Source organism: Argiope bruennichi, chromosome 11 (assembly GCF_947563725.1).
Source record: "Argiope bruennichi chromosome 11, qqArgBrue1.1, whole genome shotgun sequence".
Classification (NCBI taxonomy): domain Eukaryota; kingdom Metazoa; phylum Arthropoda; class Arachnida; order Araneae; family Araneidae; genus Argiope; species Argiope bruennichi.
The window spans coordinates 100,507,278-100,531,592 of record NC_079161.1 but is presented as its reverse complement, the minus strand read 5'-3'; the positions used below and the strand labels follow the sequence as shown (position 1 = coordinate 100,531,592).

At 29.5% G+C, this 24,315-nt stretch overlaps 1 protein-coding gene across 1 annotated transcript in view; it reads left to right on the top strand.

Annotated features, from left to right (window-relative positions):
• The first annotated feature begins 4,334 nt into the window (after window positions 1-4,334).
• The window catches only part of LOC129956813 (neural cell adhesion molecule 2-like), a 91,124-nt gene continuing 71,143 nt past the window's right edge, over window positions 4,335-24,315 (top strand). The window contains exons 1-2 of the mRNA XM_056068761.1: window positions 4,335-4,338; window positions 7,023-7,319. Of these exons, the coding sequence (XP_055924736.1) occupies window positions 4,335-4,338; window positions 7,023-7,319 (301 nt within the window). The remainder of the gene's footprint in view (window positions 4,339-7,022; window positions 7,320-24,315) is intronic.

Here is a 24,315-nt window from a genome sequence, read left to right as displayed (position 1 = left end):
GAAGGGTTTTATTGAGGAACGGGACAAAATTTTTTTCAGGGTTTGGGTCTGAGGAGATCCATTGCTCGTTGGTTTGCAGGTAGCTCACAAGGGTTCTAATTTTGATTTTGAACATCCTGTTTCCCATAACATTGATCCACCAGATTCGGTGGGGATCGCGGGTGCGTTTGTTAAGATGTGGTGAAAGGACAGCTAGTGGCATAATGAAGTGGATCCACCGCAGCCACAGTGATCCGATCCTTCAATGTGAAGTCGCTTGAAGTACGAAGGGAAAGGGTCACCGGCAGTTGTAAAGATAATATCCAGTCTGTACCAAGATGCTGGCGTAAAGGAGACTTTGATTATAATTTGATAAATCGTTCTAATATCTTGTCATCGTCCCATTCTTCTTATCACTGTAGGCTCTATTTATTTAGTATACCTTTAAGATGCTGGAATATTCTTGGCCATAAAGATAAAGAAATGAAGCTCATATTTAATTTACAGTATAAACTTACTTAAAATACAAAGGACATTCATCTGTTGATTGTTACATGATATGACACTATGCAAATAATAGAGGAAAACTAGAGAAAACTTCTTACAGGTTAACTAGATTTCCCAATTCGAATTGAATATCTTTGTAGAGTCACTTTTTTAAGAGTGTAAAAAACTGAAATGGGTCTTAATTTTCAATGGGCATCTATTATAGTTCTTAAGCATTGTGGGAATCATACAGATTATTACATCCTAGTTTATGTTTTAAAAGAACTCTCAGTTTAATGAAATGAAAATAATGCCATTCATGAATGAATTCAATGCTTTTTTCACTCCTGCTTCTCTCACAAATGATTTTATTATCTTCAAAAATAACACTTTCCTCCTCGACTCGAGCAACAGTTTCAGGGTTGTTCTTCAGAAAATACACATTTTAACTGAGTTTTGACAGCCAGCGTGCTACACAGACAATTTCTTTCAAGACGAAACCCTCCAACAGTTCTGATTCCATTTTACTTCGCTTTTCCATTCCATTCTTCTCTGTCCGAACACCCACTGCCCTCCCACCCCTCCTTTCTGAAGAAGAATAGAAGCAAAATCCGAGCAAACATTTCTGTAAACAGTTCTAAATGATACCGCCGAGTTCACAAAGACGTTAACTCGCCGAGCAGAACTATATGAATCCAGAGAATAATGAGTGTTTTTGCAGTCATGTTGGCGCAGCGCCATCTCGCGGCACCCAAAGAGAAACTACGCTAAAAGAGAAAAGAAACAGAATCTCGGTTCATTCTAATGTTCTGGAAAGCGGGAAAAAAATTCTTAAAAGTCGCGGGAAATAAAGATAAAAGAAACGTTTGTTGTGTGTGTCGAGCTCGAATTTCAGGGAGTCGTGGCGAAGTGAAGAATATGTTTATTTTGAATTTTTGAAGAAGTACTTGCGCGAAACACCATTCTATTCTTTCTTCTTTTCATTCTGAGTCGAGAGAGTGAGAACCTCTTTTCCTATCTTATTTCGCGCCTCTCGTTCCTTCGAGTTGTCGCATTGGATGTCAAAAAATGCGACTTGGGTGAGAAGTGCGTCGTACATTTTAAACTTTTGAGGTCCTTCCAAGTATATTTGATCCTTTAACATTCTTCCCTCAAGTCTTTTCAGAATGCTTGGGAGAAAAACAAAGCTATTCAAAATAAACATGACTCCCCAATACGATTGAATATTTCACACTTTTTTAAAGTCGACTGCGGTAAAGTTATTTCTAAAACGCATTGACATTTATTTTATAGAAAAATAAAAGAAAATGTGATTTTATTATACTGGTAATAAATTCACCTTGACATATAAAAATAAATTTTTGTTTACAAGATATTTTTTTAAATCCAACAGTTTTTGCTCGATTTTTGGTGAAATAGGATGCATTTGATCATCACGATAAGATAAAAGTTACTGTCAACTTCAAAAAGTCAAAAATGTAATTAAAATATGTTAATTAAAAATTAAGTTTTTAGTAGTGGTGTTTTTTTAGTTAGTTTTTTAGTAATTTTTTTAGATATCTCACAAAGAAGAATTTTTTATATTAAAAACTCAAAAAATTATCTTTTTACCATGTCTTTATTATCGCTCCATTTCTTCTCTAATTTTAGAATATAATTATATACGCAATAATATACCCATAAATAATTTATTATTTCATGAAATCATTCATTCTCATGTTTTTTTGCCAACGTTAATAGGATGAAAAATACTTTTAATGGTATTAAAACTAAAGTAAAATTTCCACTCTCGCTTATTAAAGGGTGAACACGTTTTGATTCACATTTTGCAGTAATCTGCAAAACGCGGATTTCCTCGAATTTATATTTTCAGTCTTATCAAATATGAAGGTAAAAATTAAAATAAACGCATTCCTCTTCAATAGTTTAACTGCCAAGAAAGACAATATCTTATTCGAAACATCTGATCATCTGTAATATAATAAATTAAGTGAATATAAAGTATTCAATGAGTTGCTCGTCGTGGCTCTTCGGCCAAACGACAATTTAGTTTTATTGTTCATTTAAGAACCTCAAGTATGTCACTTTTCGACAATTCTACCTCTATAAGGGGTGAGATGCGAAAGGATGATTTGCGGTATTGATTTCTGCTCTATTAAATATTTTTTCTTTCAGTTTTTTTTTCTTTTTTCCATATGTATGTGAATTTCGTGTCGTTTCTTATATCATTTTTATATTTAAACTCAAAATCACGTATTGATTGCTTGACAGAGCATATTAACGGACATTAATATGGCAGTTCAAGTAAGAAAAAACTTTTTAGAAGTGACCTCAAAAATATTTCATATAGTAACATTTCATGCATTACTAAGTTCATCCGCTATTATTAATCTTAAAATTTTATCAAAAAACTCTATAACAAAAAAATGTTTTAACATAAAAAAAAGATATTTTACAGGGAAAAAAAACTATTTACCAAATTATAAGAGCAAACATGCTTCATTTATTCATCAAATTTAAGATTTATGCCCCGTACAGTAAATAAAAATTGCTCTAAATTATTTTATTGTGAATTAATACTTTTTCCAACAACATTACAAGTTATCCACAGTTTTTACGCCTCCCAAGTCCGTGGATAATCCCAGTTCATCCTATTTTTAAAAGTAAACATCTCCTCTTTTCACCTTTCCTCTCAACTATTTTTGAAGAATGAAACACATTTTGACGCATGCGCAAAAGCGCAGAGGGTTTTCGAATCCGAGAACGAAATAAATATGTATCCGATGAACTTCATTCATTAGAGAAATTAATAATTTCGGCCATTTTTTGTTCTGGACTTTCATTTCCTTTCCTTAAGATTTTACTTTTGTGTGAGTAAGTAGGCATAAACACCATATTAATGGATTTTTTACTGTTGCCTTTAATACGTTCACTGACATGAAACTCTTCTATAGTTCACACCTACTTTTTATTCATACCGAACTATCTATCTAATTAGATGATTATATAAAGAACTTTTCAATTATAATAAAGAGAGCAAAGAAGGAGTCATCTAATTAGATAGGTATTCTAACATCAGACTTGAACTGTGGCAGTGAACGCGTTAAGTTATTATTTTATTCTAAGAAGCCACTAAGGATCCATTCCTTTTCGGACAATGGGATCTCAAGACCTGCCGACGCATATATTTTATCTCCTTGCACTTTTCCTTGTTAATTAGTAAGTTATGTTAAATTCTTGTTTTAAAGCAACACTAGGGCTATTTTGGGATGGACCTCGTCATTTTGAACCACGGTCAGATAACGAGGGCGATACATGAACTAGCACCCTCTTCTCCAAATGTCCGCACTATACCAGTGAGCATTTTTCCTTGTTAATATGACTTGATACTACTAGTGAGGAAATTCAAAATTATAAAACTACTATCGGGAAAAACACGATCTCAATTTTAAGTAATTGAAAAAAAAAATAAAGGAAAACTCCTTCAAATTTGTTTTCAAATTATTTTATTTACAATTTCATAACTTAATAAAATATTACAATTCTAAAATGATCCGTAATATAAAGAATGTTAATGAAGAGTTTATTATCAATTGAATAGTTTTTACTATCTTTTCGTAACTACTTTACACTTAACTTATTCCGATAATTATAAATCTTAAATATAACAAAGAATGCTCAGTTAATTTATTTGATAGGTATTAAATGCATTACCTACGTCTTATTGTTTGAGCATTGCTGAGTAACGAAGGCATACAATAATTCTCCATATTTCCCAAAATTAAAAGTCTTAGTAAAGAATTTAAGATTTCTTCCATTTCATAACTTAAAGAATGAGATTAATCTTTTCAAAAACAAAACATTAAGGTATGGGTAAAATACTGTTGTTAGATATTGCGAAATATAAATTTTCATTAATTAATTTTCAGTATTTCTTTGTCGTATAATGAATTTTAGAAATAAGTAACTTTAGAAAGGAAGAATGCTTGAAATATTGCGATTTAAAAGAATTCGAATATTTTAAATATAAATCATACTTTATCTCCGATTCCTGTCAACATATGCATAATTTTCTGATATTCTAGAGCAAAATTACCATCAAGTAAAAATCAAAAACCGAAAGTGGTAAACTTTTATTAAATATATTATATAAACTATACTAAATAAAAAAGTTACTATTTTTCAGTATTCTCATTTTACTTTTTGCACACTTAAAAAAAAAAAAAAAAAAAAAAAAAAAAAAAAAACCTTCTATGGATCATAAATCATGGATTTCATCTTTATGAAAAAAAATCTTTATTACAGTCATTAAATTTACTTACTTCATTTTTATGTGTATATGGCCTTATAAAGCTTATTTACGCAACTAGAAATTTTCCAGAAAAACTGTTTGCCCACTTGCAGACATGTTAATTTTTATATTCTTAACAAGCTGACGATCGCTTTTATATTTTCAAAATAAAAGATAAAATAAATTTAATTTTACAGAAGCCCGATTTTTTAAAATTTTTTATAAACCCTTCATAATTTTTCTAAAGAAAGAATTTTTATAATAAAAGCGTAATTGAATTTTAATGTCAACATCCTTACAAATTATTTATCTTTCGGAGTATTCTTTTTGAATCTATGTTATAAATTTATGAAAATGCATAAGTATTGTTAGAAAAATCTGTTTTGTACACGGAAAGAAAAATTACTTCTAGGAAAGTAAAAAGGCATAATGAAAGTTTTATAATTATATCTCATTTATGAAGTCAGGCTGTAAAAACTTTATTTTTTCATTCACTTTTATACTATCTTGTAGAAATAATTTTTAAACTATTTTTATGTTTTTATAACAAGATTGTTAAGGTTAAAGAATGGTTTAGTCTTTCCGTGTCTCGAGCAAAATAATCAAGCATTATATGCATATGTTTTTTTTTCTATTTTTAATTTGACTTACTAAATAATAACAATAATCTTCGCTTGTTTCTAAGAATTTATATAATTTGAAATATAACTTGATCTTATTGTTATTTTTACAGGCTCATCTTACAAGCAAACAATTGATTTTCTAAATTCTTCTACAATGAATATTCCTTTCCATTTGTTTATTTCTTTTATCGAATAATACATCTTATAATGCTTGTTAATAGAAATGTTAAAAAACAAAGAATAAATATATATTTTTTTTTATTTCAAGACATAGGTAGATTTTTAAATCATGTACGTATTATATATCTCAATGTACTCTTAAAGTAGTAAGTCTCTTAATCTTTCTAACAATTAACCCTTTTTACTCGGATGTCTCCTCTCAGGCGCCCTTAAAGATGGTGCATCATTTTAAAGTTTTATTTTTTTTAAAATTTTAATTGTTAAAAATACTTATTGAATGGTAAGTTGATATAGATAAATTTTTCAGGGTAATTCAGGTTAAAACAATTATATATATATATATATATATATATATATATATATATATATATATATATATATATATATATATATATATATATATATATGATAATATCTTTAAATCTAATTTAAATCCTAATTAGTTACCTAATTTTTATCTCAGCTTAGCCCATAGACATAGACTTCATGCTAAAATTTTCTCTTATTTCCTGATCCAATGCAACAGAAACTCTGTAAAATTGCTGAAATCAGCAAATTCCCACATTCCAAATGAAGGGTTAAAAATTGTCTCTCAACAAATTCTTTGAAGAGACCCCTATAATATGATTCCCTATCAGAATCTCACAGTATATAATCATGGGGATAAATATTTCGTTTTCTCTTTACGCTCTTCTACTCTTGTATCGCTTGTGAATGAATTTAAGTTTGTACGCGCTTCTTGTACTTGAATTATGTCTCCCAGGATGAAATGAGGCGAAATTTAAAATACGAAAGTATTCTGTCTCTTCGACCACGAAACTGGTCAAAATGACACCTCCAATCTAATTTAAATCTTATTTTATTTCATAGTTTTTATTTTAATGTATCCTGCTTTAAATTTCCTATTTCATATTAAATATTTCCTATTAAAATCTCATAGTAAAATCAGTGGAGGGGAACATTTCGGTTTCCTTTGCTGTTCTGCTCTTGTGTAGCAATGCAGACTGACGTGTTTTTACCACCTATTTTTTGTATGTTAATTTTCCGTCCCGTGGTAAATTAAATCGAGGGTTTAAAATTCCAAATTTTCTTCTATTCGGCTACGGAACTGCTAAAATATGTTTGCATACATTTCGAAGTAATAAAAAAGACCTTTTGTTAGGTGAATAATTATGCATCGAATTATTTTTCCGAGTGCAATGGATGCAACTTTAGCTCTTAAAGAAGACTCATTTTTGTATTGTAACGGGGAGAAAATCGCGCATTGAATTTTAAATTGAAAGCTCTCTAAATATATTTTTTTATTGGTTAGTAAATATTTTTCGTGCATGACTCAATTTTAGTACCAACAAAGTGCATTTTTAGTTAGTACTGTGATGATCCATTCCCTTAATCGATTCAACCAAAATTGCATTTCATTTCTGTTATTACAATCTCCTGATCCGTTGCTTCCATTCCTCCAGTTCGACCTATATCTGTGAAGATGGAGGGTGGTCCGAGGCCCATGTCAGCAGAAAAGCCGGTGGACATCGTCTGCAAGAGTGCCGGATCCAAACCACCGGCGGTCATCTCCTGGTGGATGGGCAGCACTCGCCTGAAGCACAACAAGGACACGGTTTCGGCAGACGGGAACTTCACCAGCAGCGTCCTCACCTTCCGACCCTCCATCGATGACAACGGAAAGCAACTAACCTGCAGGGCCGAGAACCCTCTCATAGCTGGGTCCGCTCTAGATGACACCTGGGACCTAGAAATTCATTGTGAGTACATATTTTTTAGACTATCTGCAACAAAACTGAAATTTGAACATTTATTAAACATTGTTAGTATACGTTTCTTCTTGTCTGAACTGAAACACGAACTCATAATAAATTAAATCAGATAGTGAAATTGCATGTTTTTGCATATTCATATCTGAAAACTGAATTGACAATAAATGCTGAGTATATGTGAATACTTCCTGCTTGAGTTCAGATATTAAGATATCTATGGAAACAAAATTTTGAAAAATCCGTCTAATTCTCTATTTCAGTTCATTTTCTGAATCAATGTGTTTGCAATAAATGAAAAATATTGATCAGAAAATTCTGTGCCAAGCGGGATTCTGTAAAATGTGTCAATTTGGGTTAAAAAAATAGTAAAAATTGCAACAAAAATCAAAAAACTCTCTAAAACATTCTATTCTACATATTCCAAGTATTTTTATACACAAGAAACTTTAAGCAATGGTGAAGAGAATGAACTAGAATCTAAGAAATATATGCATATTCAAAAAAGTTATAGCTAATCTAGTATTTCTGTATTCAGAATTTCCCAAAATTCGTTGTTGAAAATTACATTAGGCAGTTCTGAAGGAAAAAACAACTCAGTTCAAAGTTATTTCCCCAGTTCATTGACTTTGGCACACTAAAGGTAACATATATGCAAAACTTTAAAGTATTATATTAATAAGTGTTTTAAGATACCGTGTTTTACGTATGAAACTTTTTACAAAATCCGAGTTTTTCAAAAAATTCATTAAAATTTTCCATTTTTCTTCTATTAAAAATGTTTTGTAAACATAAAGAGTGTTCAAAAGCAGATGTCATTGGAGATGTAATGAACACAGATTTGGAAAACAAAATAAATGGGTTTTAAAATAAAATAATAAAAAAAAACATGTGTGAATATTCACCAAAAACTGCCTTTTAAACTTAGAAATATACCTTAACTCACTATAAATAAAATCAAGCATTAAAATTCATGCTTCCATCTATTTAAACCAGGAACCTAAATTTACAATACATTAAATCAGAGCCAGTGTTCATGTGTTTTAATTCACTTGGAGATTTAATTAATTCATTTAATTCATTGAAGATTTAATCTCACAACAAATTCCTGCCTCAAATTACCTAAATCAACGATTGGCTGGGAAGAAATGCATGAAAAATAACAGATGGATGAGATGTCAGAAGTCTTTTCAAAATGGATGATAACAATTTCTTTCTTTTAAAATCGTTGGGGGGGGGGGGTAAGATCAATCGGACCTTTCACCGCTCTTGGAGTTAGAAATTTTATTTGCTTAGTAAAAAAAAAAAAAAAACAATTAGTAATCAATTTTGTCCTCCCAAATGGAGATGATCGACCGAAGGAAGAAATAAAACTATGAGGTGGTTGTTTAACTACTTCCCTTCGGAAGAAATACAGTTCTAAAATGTTTGCTATGAAATGTTTTTCTCAGAAAGACGTATCTTTCCAAAATAATGCAGGCCAATTTGTTCAAAACTAGAAGCCTCTGCAAGAATATTACAAATCATTTAAATTATTTTATAGAATGTATTTAGTACAAAATCATAAGATTATTTTAGCTGCAGCCACTCAATAATCCGATAAAACATTTTAAAATTGATGTTTATAAATGAATTTCAATTGCATATTAGAATCAAAAACTTATTAAAATATTCGTGAAGAGATTTAATGATTTTTAATAAAGAAACGAACATTTTAAATTTGTTTTTCTATGAAATTTATTAGCTATTAATTAACTGATAAAATGTACTATTCACGGATAGGATCATTCAGGTTTCTAATTATAAAAGAATTCAAAAAGCTCTAATGGGTCGGGATAGACTGGTTGGTAGGGCATTGGATTCGCATTCCTTGGGCTGTGAGTTCGAACCCGCCAGCCGAAGGCTATCCATGTGTGGTGTTGGCTGGCGCACGTATAAATCTCTTGTGGGCACAAAGTCCTCCATGTCGAGAGTAATACCACTGGGATTACTGGATCAGAGGTGATCGTTCTCTGGTTCAGGTCTAAATTACGATCTGTGGTTGAATGAATGAATTGCATGAACGAAGTCCGCCCCGTAAAAAGGATTGTGACACGTGAGTAGTAAATCTTACTCCTGACCCTAGAAGGCGCTACTGAAAAACAAGAGACGTGCGAATGTCGGCTTAGTTCGCTAACTTAGTGAAAGAAGGCTTGTTTATGACAAGTGCCATCAGAAAGAGCAATAACGAAAAATCTAATCAAACATACCAAACTAAAGCAGTATTAGTTAATGAATATCCTTTCAAAAGTACTAACATGAAAGAAATTGAATATGAATAAAATATCTCAAAAAATTTTATATTTAATTTGAAGAGTGAAGAAAATTTAATGTCTAAAATACAAAAAAAAACTGAATTAAAATATTCATTTTTTATAAATTGAAAATTCCTGGTGAATATTATAAACGATAAAGTAATAATTTTCATAATTTTTTTATTACTTCATAAAGGCTGGTAAGAAAAACTGGGTTTAGAACTTCAATCGAGAACTAATAATTTTGAATGAAAACCAAAGTTAATACGATGAATATATTTATTTTGAAAAGCAAAAAACTGAAGTGCCAAAAGTATACTCTGCTCCCCATTAAAAATATTGAATAAATTCATTTCAAATTTAGAAATGAAAAGATATTTATGAACAAAATATAAAAAAGTATTTTTATTAAAAGATTAAATGCGCTTCTTTCAATCATACCTTTGACGAATAATAGGAGCCTTACTATTTTGAGAGAGTTTAATTTTTAATAAAAACTTGACTCGAATTCTCTATCCCAGACTAGAAATAAATTTAATAAAATACATTTTTGAAATACACTTTAATTGGTGTGCTTAAACATAGATTTTTTATTTTTTATTTTGATTACTTTTTTACGTTTAACACTATTTTTTAATTCTTATAACAAATACTGCAGAATTTTAAAATAGATTATTTCTCAATTTCACTATTTTGCAGTAATTTTATTCAATGCTAATTTAATTAAATTCATTGGTTAACTGGTAATTTGATTCTAAAATTATTAAAATCATATATTGTTAATAGAAACGCAAAAAATGTATTGTTTCATAATATTAGAATATTAAGAAAATATTTAAAATTTGTTTGCAAAATTCCGTATTTATATACAGGAAACATGTCAAATAGAATATAAGTACATAAAAGTAAATACAGAATTAGAATAAATAACGAATTGAAATTATATTTTCATGTTTTGTTTCAATCAGAATCATATCGATGATCCAATAGCTTAAATCAATCCAAATAAATTTTTATGAACTTATTTTTTTAAAAAAGGAACTAATAATATGAACGAGTTTTGCTGTTCTAACCGTTAAAATATAATTGATATGTTAAGAATACTTCGCGTGTTGGTCATTTTCAAACGTCTTCGTTGCTGCTATTTAAAAATACAATGGGCCTAGAAATTATGTCAAGGAAATAAAATCGGGAAATTATCAGTTATTGAATGGCTCTTTCTTTATACAGTAGTTGCTTGCAAATATTTTACTGATTTCTTTCACTTTAAAAATGTATTTATTGCAAAAAATGTGTACAATATATATCAGTAAAAATATTTTCTACCCTTTTCTATAATTTTTACCATTTTCATCCAATAAGTCTTGTTTGTTTCGATTTTTTTTTTATCCTCAAGGCCGTTCATTATCATTGACATTTAAATCACTCTTTTTAAATCGTTGAAACCAAAACAGACAATTGGGATACGACGGAGTTTCTAAAAGTTTCTGATGGGCTTCGGCAGCAGATTTCTTCAAATGAAATTAAAAAAAAACAATGAAAATCGAAAAAGCAAATTGGAGCTTTCCATGATTGGGGTCTTTATACACTGAATAACTTAATAATAATAAATAGAAAATTTTCAAAATGATGACACTAAAGTGGTAATTAATTTGTAAAACCCAAAACCATTATATAGATACTTCGCATGCTTATCAATATATATCGCTGATTAAAACACATGCAAGCACCTAATGTAGTCTTGGAGAAAATAAAATAAGTTGCCAAGTGTTTTAAGTATGGCATTTAAAGGAAATTTAGTACTTGATGTTTTATCTATTCATTTTCACAAATGAACAAAATTCCATGAAATAAAAACTTTCTCATAAAGACTCATTTGCAATTCATTTATTCTATTTAGAGAATTTGGAACTGATTATCTAAATTCAAAATATTTTTATGAGTTTAACAAAGAACACAGATATGAAATCCAATTTCCCTATACAAACATGTGAGTATAAAAAAATTTCTAACGAAATAATCTGCATCCTGAAAAGTTAAATCCAAGAAGAGAAAGAAATGCACAATCTTCTTCCACAGAACGCAAAAGAACACAGAAAATGATTCACAACAGGTACAAAATCTTGACAAAATCAGAGCTTCTCCATCTGGAGTTAAAATGAATAAAAAAAATTCTAAAGTTGAGATTTATTATGATGAGAAAAGAAACATTTCTCAAATATCTCAGCATCGGAAGATGGCTGACAATTCTCTAGAAGATATAAAGGATTTTCCGACGTAAGATAGCAGAAAAGTTTGTTGCATTTTGACAAGCTGCCATAAAGAAATGCAAAATAACAAATTCGGGAAAGACCAAAACTATTACAGATGACTCAAATTATCTTAGTAAAATACAAAACTGGGGATGTAGAGATGGTGATTTTCAGTCTCAATTTTGGTAGTTTCACACGAGTCAAGAGTTTGAAGATTCATTTTTTGACTGAAAAAATTAATAATTGATTCTTAAATAATAATAAATTCTGGAAAGTTAAAAAAATAACTCAATGTACTCAAACCATTTTAGTAAAATGCGGACTTAGAGATACAGATTCTGAATTCTATCCGCGTTTCTGTTAATTTTGGCAAGAGTCCAGGTTGGTTTAATTTAAGCGTTTACATTTTGCTAAAAATATTAATTTACTCATTAATTATTTGAAATTAATAATTGAATTAGTAAATAATTACAGTGCACTTTCAGTAAATAAAATAAATCAACAGATTACTACTGCACGACTTTTGTGGTAATAAATTTTTGTCTTGGCTTTCTTACGATAATTAAATGCATTTTTCTTTGAAAGATCAAAATATATGAATTAATAAATAAGTTTTAAAAGAAAAAATAATATTTTTGATATAAGAAATGTTGCAAATAATAAATGTCTCATTTTCTACCCACTTTGCTTGTCAGTTGAATATATAGAAAACTCAAAAAAGTGAAACTAGATTTTATTTTTCTAAATATTGCACCCAGGAATATATATCCAGTTACAAAGTTTCATCGAATAAAGTGGGCAATTGCACGAAAATACTTTCGTTTCTCTAGAAAGGGACAAGAAAATTACAAAAATAAAATTTTATATAGCATCCATGGCGCAAAAATGTCAAAGAGAAAAAGACTTTTTTTTTTACATTCATCTATAAACATATAAATTTTACGTTTTATCTACAATGCTTATTTTTAAATTTAGAGGGACTAAAGACATGTAAAAACATTTATTTTAGAAGTGCCAATTTATTCAATACAAAAAACTTATCGTCTGTTAATATTTGTTTAAATATCAGTGAATTTGTTTAGTTTATTAGCTGATGATTTGTTTCTGTACAGTTGTTTAGCTTATTAGTCATCCAAAGAAATTTACTAATCGCACATAACGTTGCTCATTTATATTGATCGGCAACTGCAACTTCAACTTTATAAAGAAGAAGAGAGAAATTTGAAAAACTGAGCATTTCAAATATCCAATAGAAGAACTGGAATGCCAAGCATGAAAATACAATTATTTTTTATTTCATCTTTTTGCTTTCTAAAAGAATGATATATTCAGTAACAAAGGACGTGTGAATATGCAGAGGATTCATACTGTGTGTAATCATAATGCTGACCTAGTTGTAGATGAATACAAATACCATTTTCCGAATTCCGGCATCCTTCTAGAACAGAGTTTTTGTAAAATGGTTTAGCGATTACAAACTACATTTTTTTTTTTGATTTTCCTGGATAGTACTGGAGAAGATGAGGCATTGTATATAAGATGCAAAAATTGACATTTCTGGTTCATTTTTCAAGTTATGGCCATGTTAGTGTAGTCAGTCCAGAAAAACATTCCAAAACAGACAATGTAGAGATTGTTTCCATTTAATAATTGATATTCATGAAATTCATGGACTGGTAAAATAGTTATATGGACAATTATACGATCGGCATCAAGAATTTTACAATTGGGACCAATTTTAGGTAAAAATCAAATCATTCTTTTCTGAAAATTGCAATTTGAAGATAGAATGTAGATTTTATTGAGATAAAAGACATAATCGTTCTGACAGTGACAAAACTATCACTGTCAGAACGGTGAAAATTTAATTTTCGTACAAAAAAAAAAACTCATTATCAGGGACAAGTCTATGTAAATTCTGGTGACATGAATAAAACTTTCTAAAACGAGAGTTTTAGAAATTTTGGTTTCTTTCCATTTTGTGAAACAGTATGCTAAATGATGACCAACATATTGAGTAAATTTTTATTGGAATTGTGTTTCCACTAAAGGTTGTTTAGTTTAGTTTAGAATATTCCTTAGTAAAGTCCCGTTTTAAAGCAACACTAGGGCTATTTTGGGACGGACATCCTGACTCTGAACCACTATCAGATGATTATCACACCAGCGGGAAAATATTTGGCCCCGACAGACTCAACGTGTACCAGACCTGCTTATAATACAGTTCTTCAGCGGAATAGGTTTCCGAAGCTGAAACCCGACGGTCTCGAAGACGACATATTTGTAAGGATACAACCACCGCAGTCACCGTAAGTTCACCGCGCCTGCCCTAAGGAATGAATTGACTTTGACAGTATATGCCCTAGATGTTTGCTCACGAAGTCAGAAAGTTTGTCTTCACAAATGATGAATTTTGTCGCATATGCTCAAGTATTGTTGAAAGAGTGCAACTTTGTGTAATTCTCGAAGGTATTCATTTTGAACAAATTTTTAAGTACCTCAATTAATGTATTATCCAGTCATTTAAAAAATATTAAAAAATAGAATTTGTGTTTTTATTTTCTGATTTTGATCTTTAAAAAATCGTTCATGATATGTAAATTATGTCTGAAAATTACAATAAAATCATCCCTTACTCAGCTGCCAGAAGTGTGAAAAAAAATGGTGTAATACAACAAATTTGCCTTTTAATATTTTAATAAGATTTACAGATAGAAACATCAAACTTTATATCCTTACAGATGAGCTTAGAAGATATTTTATCCATCGATCCTTATTTGCAATGGGGGCAGTGCAACAATTTAATTTTTGAAATTCTTTATTATTCCTGTCTGTAGAAGTTAAAGTATTTCCATATATTTGAATACCTTATTGGATGAAAATTTGCAATTGGAAGTATATATCTAAATGCAAGATTTAAAGAAATTAACTCTTGTACAATTTTTGTGGAACGTTCTTTTCCCATTGCTGATAAATCACTGAATTCTAATACTCAATATAATTTAAATATTTCTGAGCTAATTTATAAACGTTTTATATAGAAACCGAGATATTTACAGCATTCTTGGAAGTTTTATTGTCTTGGTTAAATTTAAAGAAAAAATAACGCTTGCCCGCTCAGAAAAGAAGAGATTATATGAAGGGTTCAGATAGGTCTCTTAGAGAATCGACATTAAGGCAATCACATCTGATTTACAAAAAAAAAGGAAATTTAATCGATTAGATTTTTAATCAATCAATTAATTTAATCAAAAGCAGCAAAAATTATATTTTAAAGATAAGGAAGACTAGGGGACTACATTTTAATTGTGAGTCATGTGATAGTTATATATGAATCAACTTTAAATTTAGAGAATATGTGAGTCAACTTTAAATTTAGAAAATAAGTGAGTCAACTTTAAATTTAGAGCAAAATGTGAGTCAACTTTAAATATATATTAATAAGTGAGTCAACTTTAAATTTATAGTAATAGGTGAGTCAACTTTAAATTTAGGGTGATACGTGAGTTAAATTCAAAGCAAAATGTGAGTCAACTTTAAATTTATAGTAATATGTGAATCATCTTTAAATTTAGAGCAAAAAGTGAGTCAACTTTAAATTTAGAGTAATATGTGAGCAGAGAAATATATCCAATCAAGTTATTCACGTTTACTTCATTTAAGAATCAATAATCAGCTGTATAAGCTCAAAACATTTTTTGAGCTTCAGAAAAAAATAAAACAAAGCGAGTTTGCAAATCCTCTGTTCTGATAGCATAAAACAGAACAAAAAAAAATCACTTTTTTCAGTATACTGAAAAAGCATGAGCATTCAGTATACGGAAAACACTCACTTCAAACAACGAGCAGAAGTGCACAATCTTCTTTCATAAAACACACGAGACAGAACAAAAAAGACTTCGCATCAGGCGTAAATTCTTGTCAAAATCAGGACTTCTCCAATAAAACTCCAGCTGGAACAAGAAAGAGTGGAAGAGGAAGAAAAAAAAACCCCAGATTTCTCAAGTTGAGATTTATTATGTTGAGAAGCAAAACATTTTCTGGAGTATCGCAGCATCGGAAGATGGCTGACAGCTCTCCAGAAGAAATAAAGGATCTGCCGGCGCGAGATAGCAGAGAAGTTTGAAGCACCCCGACAAGCCGTCACAGATAGACACAAAATAACAAATTCCGGGGAAGGGCAAAAATAAGCGGGCGTCTTCCGAGAACGAGCTCAAATCATCTCAGCGAAACACACATCTGGGGATACGAAGTGCCAGTTGAGTTTCGAATCGTTCCGGTGATAGCATTTCGAAGCGCCAAAAGTTGGCTGCTTTTTTTGAAGGAATAGGTGGCTATGTTTTATATCAGAAGCAGTGAATAAATGACTTAGTATTCTTTCCACCTTTGGGTTTATTTAAGGTTTTAATTATACGACATGACATATAAATATTTTTTTAAATAATTTTAATAGTTAGAAATATTTACAAAATGGTAAGAATATGTAGATCAATTGATTCCGGAAATTCTATTTAGTCTTTATATATTTATAAAGAGAGAGAGAGAGAGAGAGATAGTAATAAACACGTTCTAGTTTTCAGGGAGTAATTATGCATCGATTTACTTTTCAGAGTACAAAGAGTTAGATATAAAAATTATATCTATAGTTTGAAGCAACAATCAGGCACTACAGGATGTGATGGGCGAAGGGGTTACGAGAAAATTTGAATATTTATTTCATTGAGGATTTCTTAAATTATTAATACATTATGTATTTTAGAGGAAGGATATTTGAGAATAAATATTATAAAAATACTGCAGTCACATCTGTATATTTTATCTCCTTCGTGTCTTATGTAATTGTTAAGTCAACTATCTGTGAGAGAGCGCCATGCATCCTTGGCGAGTTTTTTGGCAATTTATTACTGGCGTCTTAGACACGTTTATCCCAAACGACTGAAACAAATACATGATGCAGAACTATACTCGTAGTCATAAAAACAGGAATCAAATTCGATATAATTAATTCAATCCGTTTTTAATTTACCACGTTTATATGCTTCTAAAAATATAGCCAACAGACGATCCATATCCTATATTGGATTTGGCATAAAATTTGATAAGTTTCTACAATATAGATATTATATCTGTGTACCGAATTTTATCTATCTAGCTTTTTTCGTTTTGCAGTTATCAGGTTAATTTATATTCAAACAGCCGAAGATACAGATTTCCTTCGAGTAGATGATGTGCAACATTTGATAAAAGTCTACAAATTTGATATAAAGACTGTATACTACATTTCATCCGACTAGCTGAAATCAATTTGGAATTGTTTTTATCACAGACACACAGAAATTTCTAGAAATGTGTTTTGCGAACTCCAGAAGGCCTAAAAAAGGGTGAATCGTCAAAATATCAAGAAATATTTTTTTGACAAATATATTCTCTATATTTTATATAAAAACTAATATTTAATGCAATAATAAAAGTGTTTTTATAGATACCTTTTGTAATAAACTTTGCTACCAAGATGTCGTTGATGCCAGTTGATAAGAGATGTCAGCATAATAAATTCCTTTCCAAGGAATTTGTCCTCTTCATATATCATTGCATTCAATTTTAGAATTTAGTCAATATCACTTTTTCTGAGTAATACAATTTGACTGATTTGTTCAAAGATATAACTTGTATCGTTCGTGCCCTTTGATAATTTTTAATCGATTGATCAACTATGAAATATTTTCTAAAGGGATCATTCATAAACCATTATGTAAGTTTTATATAAATTAGTCATTTGATAGTTTATGATGACGATGGGAATTCATTGTTCTTCGTCTTACCTATATTATTATAATAAGTTTATGATGACAGTGGAAATTCCTTCTTCTTTATAACTATATAAATAAAATAAGTTTGTGATGACAATGGGAATGTATTGATATTCTTTTTAACTATATTATTTTAATAAAAGCTGGTGCCCCTTCGTAGGGGTAGTGCGTCTTGCTCGTGATCTGGACGTCCCGGATTCGAGTCCCGGTTCGGACATGGTCGTTGTTCCTCTGTTTATCACCCATGAGATGTGTGAATGCGCCCTCCTGTAGAAAGGAATTGTGCAAGCGAATGTGACGCATGAAGCAGCTAAATTGTACTCTTGGTCCTAGTTGGCGCTACTGAAAAAACAAGAGATGTTTATTCGGCTTAAATCATTGACAGGTAACTAACTATCAGCGGACTTGTAAAGTGGCAAAAATAACCATAACATTTTAATAAGTTTAAGATGACAGTGGGAATTCCTTCTTCTTTATAACTATATTATTATAATAAGCTTATGATGACAGTGGGGATTCCTTCTTCTTCATAACTGTATTTTTATAATAAGTTTAAGATGACAGTGGAAATCACTTCTTCTTTATAACTATATAATTATAATAAGTTTATGATGATAGGGGGAATTCATTTTTCTTCTTCTTAAATATATTATTACAATAAATATAAAAGAAACAATGTAGAATTGTCATACTAAGGCGTGTTACTCCTAAGAATGCTGGGAACAATAAGAATAAATTGTTTTAAATTAAATACAGTTTTATCATTCCCTTTGAAAAAGAGTTGTCTCTTCTTTTTTTTTTTTTTACGAACTGATTTAAGATTTTGTTAAGAAGTTTAGAAGTTTTCAGCTTGCATTCACATGTAAAATCTTGGTAATTAGAATCGTTTCCTTTTATATGCGCAAAAAAAAATTCAGCCTACAAAAAAAAAAAAAAAAAAAAAAAGCTCTAAGTCGATGAAAGGATAGAATATATTTTTTACTAGATCTGGGGGTTGAAAAAAACTGTGATATGTCTAAGAGCTAAAAAAATAAAAGTTATAGAAAAAGATCGAATTTTTTGCACCTGAATTATTTATTTAAAAAAAAAATATGAACCACCCTTACATCCTTTTTTTGCAGCAAGGATAAGTTGAACTTTTAACTGTTTTATTTGCCAAGTGATGCTTCATTTGAAACATCGCAAATGACTCGCTTTTAAAAATAATCTTAATGAAGCTCGCCAGTATTTAACATGGAAAAGTAAGATTTGAACTTTTGAATAATCTTGCATTCAATATGCAAAATATTAGAAAGAAAAAGAAATAACTCACTTTAAAAAATTAATTAGCGCCTAATCATTCGACTTCCTAAGTTTCAATTATTTTTTATTTGTTATAACTGGTCTGTTTGTGCTTCGATGAGCTTGCTAAATACCTCTACTTTTATATCACATTTAATTTATGTTTGTTTGTTGAAACTTTTTTCTATAAGAATTATAGAGAAATAATTGTCATTGTTAAATTTGCCGAACTGGAATTTGGCGAATCTGCTCTTTGCAAACTTCTCCCTCTTCTCACTAACAAACTACGCTGAAAAACACATTTTTGGAATGATGGCGCAGTCCGTCCATAAGTTTGCCGGTTTGCGTGTGACGATAACTCAAAAAATCTTGGGGCTGAAAGGATAAAATTTGTATTTTTCGATTCACTTTTGAATGAATGAAATCCATTCAAAAAGAGTCTGTCTGCTAGAGCATACATGAACTACAAAACATAAAGAGATAGATAAAGTTTGGTACACAGGTTTCGCATCTAAAATGTAGATTGTTATCCAATTTGGAACCAAATTTATCAAAGACTTGACCATTTGTCGATCTACAATTTCGCATGCGTCTAAACGCAATAATGTGAATTAATAAAATTCGGTATCGGGTCTTGTAACTACCCTTATAGTTGCATGGGTTTCAAATTTAAGTTTCAATGGTTTTAAAGAATACAACCAAAGTACATATTCGTATTTTCTAGATCACGTAAAAGGCCTATATTTCTTAATTATTGTCACGCAATTTCCAGAATTTCATATAGAAAGCGAATGTAAGTCTTATGTTAGAGCGTATGAGAGAAAGTTTAGGAGAGACCCCTTCCGCTGATTAATTTTAAGGGAAGGTTTAAGATATTAATGTATATGAAAAAGAGACGGATAAAGTATCATTTAAAAATCTGACTATGAGAAATGGTTGCTTTCAAATATGAACCCGAGAAAAAAAAATCTTTGGAATCCTGTTAATTTATGAACATGATATTCGAAAACTGAATGAGTAGAACTTATGAATTGTAACATAATCCATATGTTACAGTTTATGTGTTTATTCTGTTAGTATTCATAGTAACCGGGAAAAGATATTAATCGGTTTAATGCACTGACCGGCTCATTTAATGAAAGCCGAATAATCACTAGCTAATCCCTTTATATGAAAGGCATTAATTTTAATTTATATGGAAAACGGAAGAATACAGCTAAAAAGAGCCAGGATAAAAGTAGCTGGAATCATGTTTGTTTATGAATAAGATATTCGGAAACTTAACGAGTAAAACCAATGAAATATAATAAAATGTTAGGATAAGGCTTTAACTTGGTGATTACCGATAACCGATGATAACCGATAGACGAGAATAATCGGTTATTTTAAAAATAACCGAATAATCACTGGATTTTTAATTTATATGAAAAATATTAAATTAAAAAGCCAGAATTAATTAATGAATGGATATAAATTAATGTTAAAGTTAATTTATATCCAAAATAAAAAAATAAAATAACATTTAAAAATTTCAGAATTTGGTGCTTTTCTAATGAGTCCAGAAAAAAAGTTTGGAATCCTTACTATTTATGAATACAATCTTTGGAAACTCTGCAAGTAAAACAAATAAACAATTCTAATCAAATCCATATTTTACTATTATATGTTTACTCGATTAGTATTAATAACAACTGGTAAAATGTATTAACTATTTTATCACACTCACCGTTTTTTTATAATAACCGAATAATGATTCCTTTTTCAGTTTGACGGTGCAGGAGCCATGATATTGATTATTCAGTACCAAGCAAAAGGCTAAAACCGCATCAGTGTACATTATGAAATGGTTAAAAATCTAATATATAAAATTCTCGTGTCACAGTTTTCGTTGCCATACTCCTCCGAAACGGCTTGACCGATTTTGATGAAATTTTTTGTGCTTATCCGGTATCTATGAGAATCGGCCAACATCTATTTTTCATCCCCCTAAATGTTAGGGGTAGTCAATTATTAATTAAAAACTAACTTTCCCGCCAAAAAAATCTTCCATTTTCCCACCGCCAACTTTTCCGCCAAAAAATCTTCAATTTTCCCCAACGCCAAATGATTTAGGCTTTAGTTCTTTTTTTCTCCCAACAGTAATGAGGCTAGGGTTAAGATTTTTCGGCGGATTATTTCAAACGATTCTGTTTATTTTCTTAATGTTTTATGCATTTAAAATTAAACATTGTTAATTAATCCATGTTTCAGATTCATTCTGAAGTACTTTTGAATTAAAATAGCACAGAATAAAGGAAATTAAAAATGTCTAATCTTCATAGCGTTACCCCAACTGGCGTAGAAAAATTCACGCATTTGCGTTACGTAAAAGGCGAAGAAAATTCACGAATGCGCACTGTGTTCTGATCGTTGGCATGGCAACCATTATCAACGGACGATTTAAATTACTTTTAGGTTAGTTGTATGCTTTTGTAAGTAAATTGTATTTATGTTATATATTTTTTGTATATGCTTATAGTTTTAAGTACATCGTTTTTTAAGTAGTTTTTTTTAACCTGTTTACAATGATTTAAATTATTTTTAGGTTAGTTGCATGCTTTTGTAATTAAATTGTATTTATGTTAGTTATATATATATTTTTTATATATGCTTATAGTTTTAAGTACGTCGTTTTTTAAGTAGTTTTTTTTAACCTGTTTTCAATGATTTAAATTATTTTTAGGTTAGTTGCATGCTTTTGTAATTAAATTGTATTTATGTTAGTTATATATATATTTTTATATATGCTTATAGTTTTAAGTACATCGTTTTTTAAGTAGTTTTTTTAAACCTGTTTTCGACAGATTATTTTAAACGATTCATTTTATTTTCTGAGTGTTTGATGCATTTAAAATGAAACATTGTTAATGAATCGATCCATTCATGATGAATCTGAGAAAATTTTGTTGACAAATGCTTGAGATATTACATAAATTAAGAAAGATATTCTTTAGTGCCCATAAAGTTTAAACGCTCAGTGACTCTATTATCAGTAATCATATTATTAAAAAAATGCTTTGTTTCAGTAAAAAATATTGTTATATTAATTGCAGATTAATCCTTTACACTTTAATTTAAAGCATAAATTCTACGAGGGGTAACAGAAAATTAGAGAGATACATATCACGTTATGACTGAAGGCCTTTATAATATTATGAGTGAATTATATGACTATCAAAATTTGAAGTTTTAAAATATTTTGCTGAAGAAGTTGGAATTGCATAAAATATTTAATTATTAAAATTTTAACGAACACTAAGATTGGCGAACCGGCTGGTCGCCAAAGGCGGCTAGTTATTTATATGATTATATAAAAAGTTAGTCAAAAATAGTATCAATACCCACCCCCGTATCTATAATCGAATATATTGAAAGAATAATACTTCTGTCAGTCCGGATGGACACAATAAACTTTATGAAAAAAAAAAAAACCCAGCACGTTTTTAATTCTGTAACCCGTTTATAAAATGAAAAATATATGCTACATTCAGAATGATGATTTATAAAACGATGCATTAAAGAAATTTTTCGAACAATGAAAATTGCCGAAATTTTAATTTTAAATAAAGAGCATTCTTTCGCAAGTATAATTAATATCTTTTTGAAAGTTTAGGACTTATAGAACAAATCATTTATTTTAATTATAAAACAATAAAAAATAGTTGTTTCTTAAAGTATTCATTTTTAATTAGAAATCGAATATGTATATATATATATATATATATATATATATATATATATATATATATATATATATATATATATATATATATATATATATATATATATATATATGCGATAATTTTCAAGTTCATAACCATAAATCAGCGTGTTCAAAAAAAAAAAATAATTCTGATTAAAAGTCCAACCATAATTAGCATAGTACATGAGCATTTTATTAATAATTACAGTGAACTTAATTTAATTTTAATATCCTGAGTAACAAATATTTCATAAAATAATAAATGTCGAGTGATTTGGAAATTTTAAAAATATATGACATTTTGCATCATAAATAAACTCTGAAGATTAATAATATTACTCAGAAAAAATAAAAACAAGTTTAAGAGATGAACAATTTTTATAAATATTGCTGTATATGATTTCCTATGATTGTAAATAATTGAATGTGTTTTATGTATACCAAAATTTGAAGAGAAAAAAAACATGTTTCGAGAAAAATACAAACTATTTTTTCATTATCAGAGCTTTTGTTAATATTTATTGTTAAAGGATAATTTATAAAAATCTATACCTTTCAAACCTATACAAATTACGCTTTTCTGTAATCGGCGAAGCAACTGGAATTTTATTTTATTGAAGGTTGAATAATCAAATTTTTGAAGGTAGAAATATTTGCAATTCCTTTAATTCTATATAGAAAAATATTTTAACAAATCTTTAATCAGCGTCAGTCAGAAACTAGTAAGTTCCTCCTCGTCACCTGAAAGCCTGCTCATTGCGCTCGTTGCCACCCCAAATAAATGAATTATGAGCTCTTGCATAAATAAAGTGAGATAAAGATATTCATCCAGGTAGAAAGAGCCCCCCCCCTCTTTCTAAACAATGATGGGCAAAGAGGGAGCCATAAATTCAGGCCCCGCATTACCCGAGCAACAAAAACGTCTGCTTCCTCAACCGGATATGATTTATGACGCATTTTTATAGCCTCAAAATTATTAAATAAGACGATCCTGAATATTGGCAAGGATTAATCTCTTCAGAATCATTATGAGTGGATTAACAAACGGATTAATACTTTGGAGTTCGGATTTCCGAACGGAATCAGCATTTTTAAAATTCCGCTTTTCTGCACTTTAAATAAAGTTTAACAATTACTATTGTTATTTTATTCACCTTTATAATAAATCTGATATGTACATCGACATAACAATCGATATAAATTTAATTAATTTCGAATACTGATGTGATTCTTACACAGATATTTCCATGTATAGCTGAATTTAATATCCTTTTTGAAAATGAAGACCTATCTTGGAATAGATATCGTCAACTTGTGCCTTGGTCAGATGAGTAGGACATCTGAGTTCACTATTCCTCTAGCCTGAACATTATATTATTGTGATATTGCTTAAAATTATCTTAGAATGCTTGTTTTAGAATTGCCCTTCCAGTTTTATCCATAGCAGTAATTGTACAATATTCCTCAAAATCGTTGACAATTTGCATAAAAAATATACTACGCATTAAATAAATCATAAAATTGAAAATCAATTAAAAAAAGAAATAAGTCCATTTATTTGTTAATCCCAAATTACATTACCATTGCCCAACAACATTTTGGAATAGT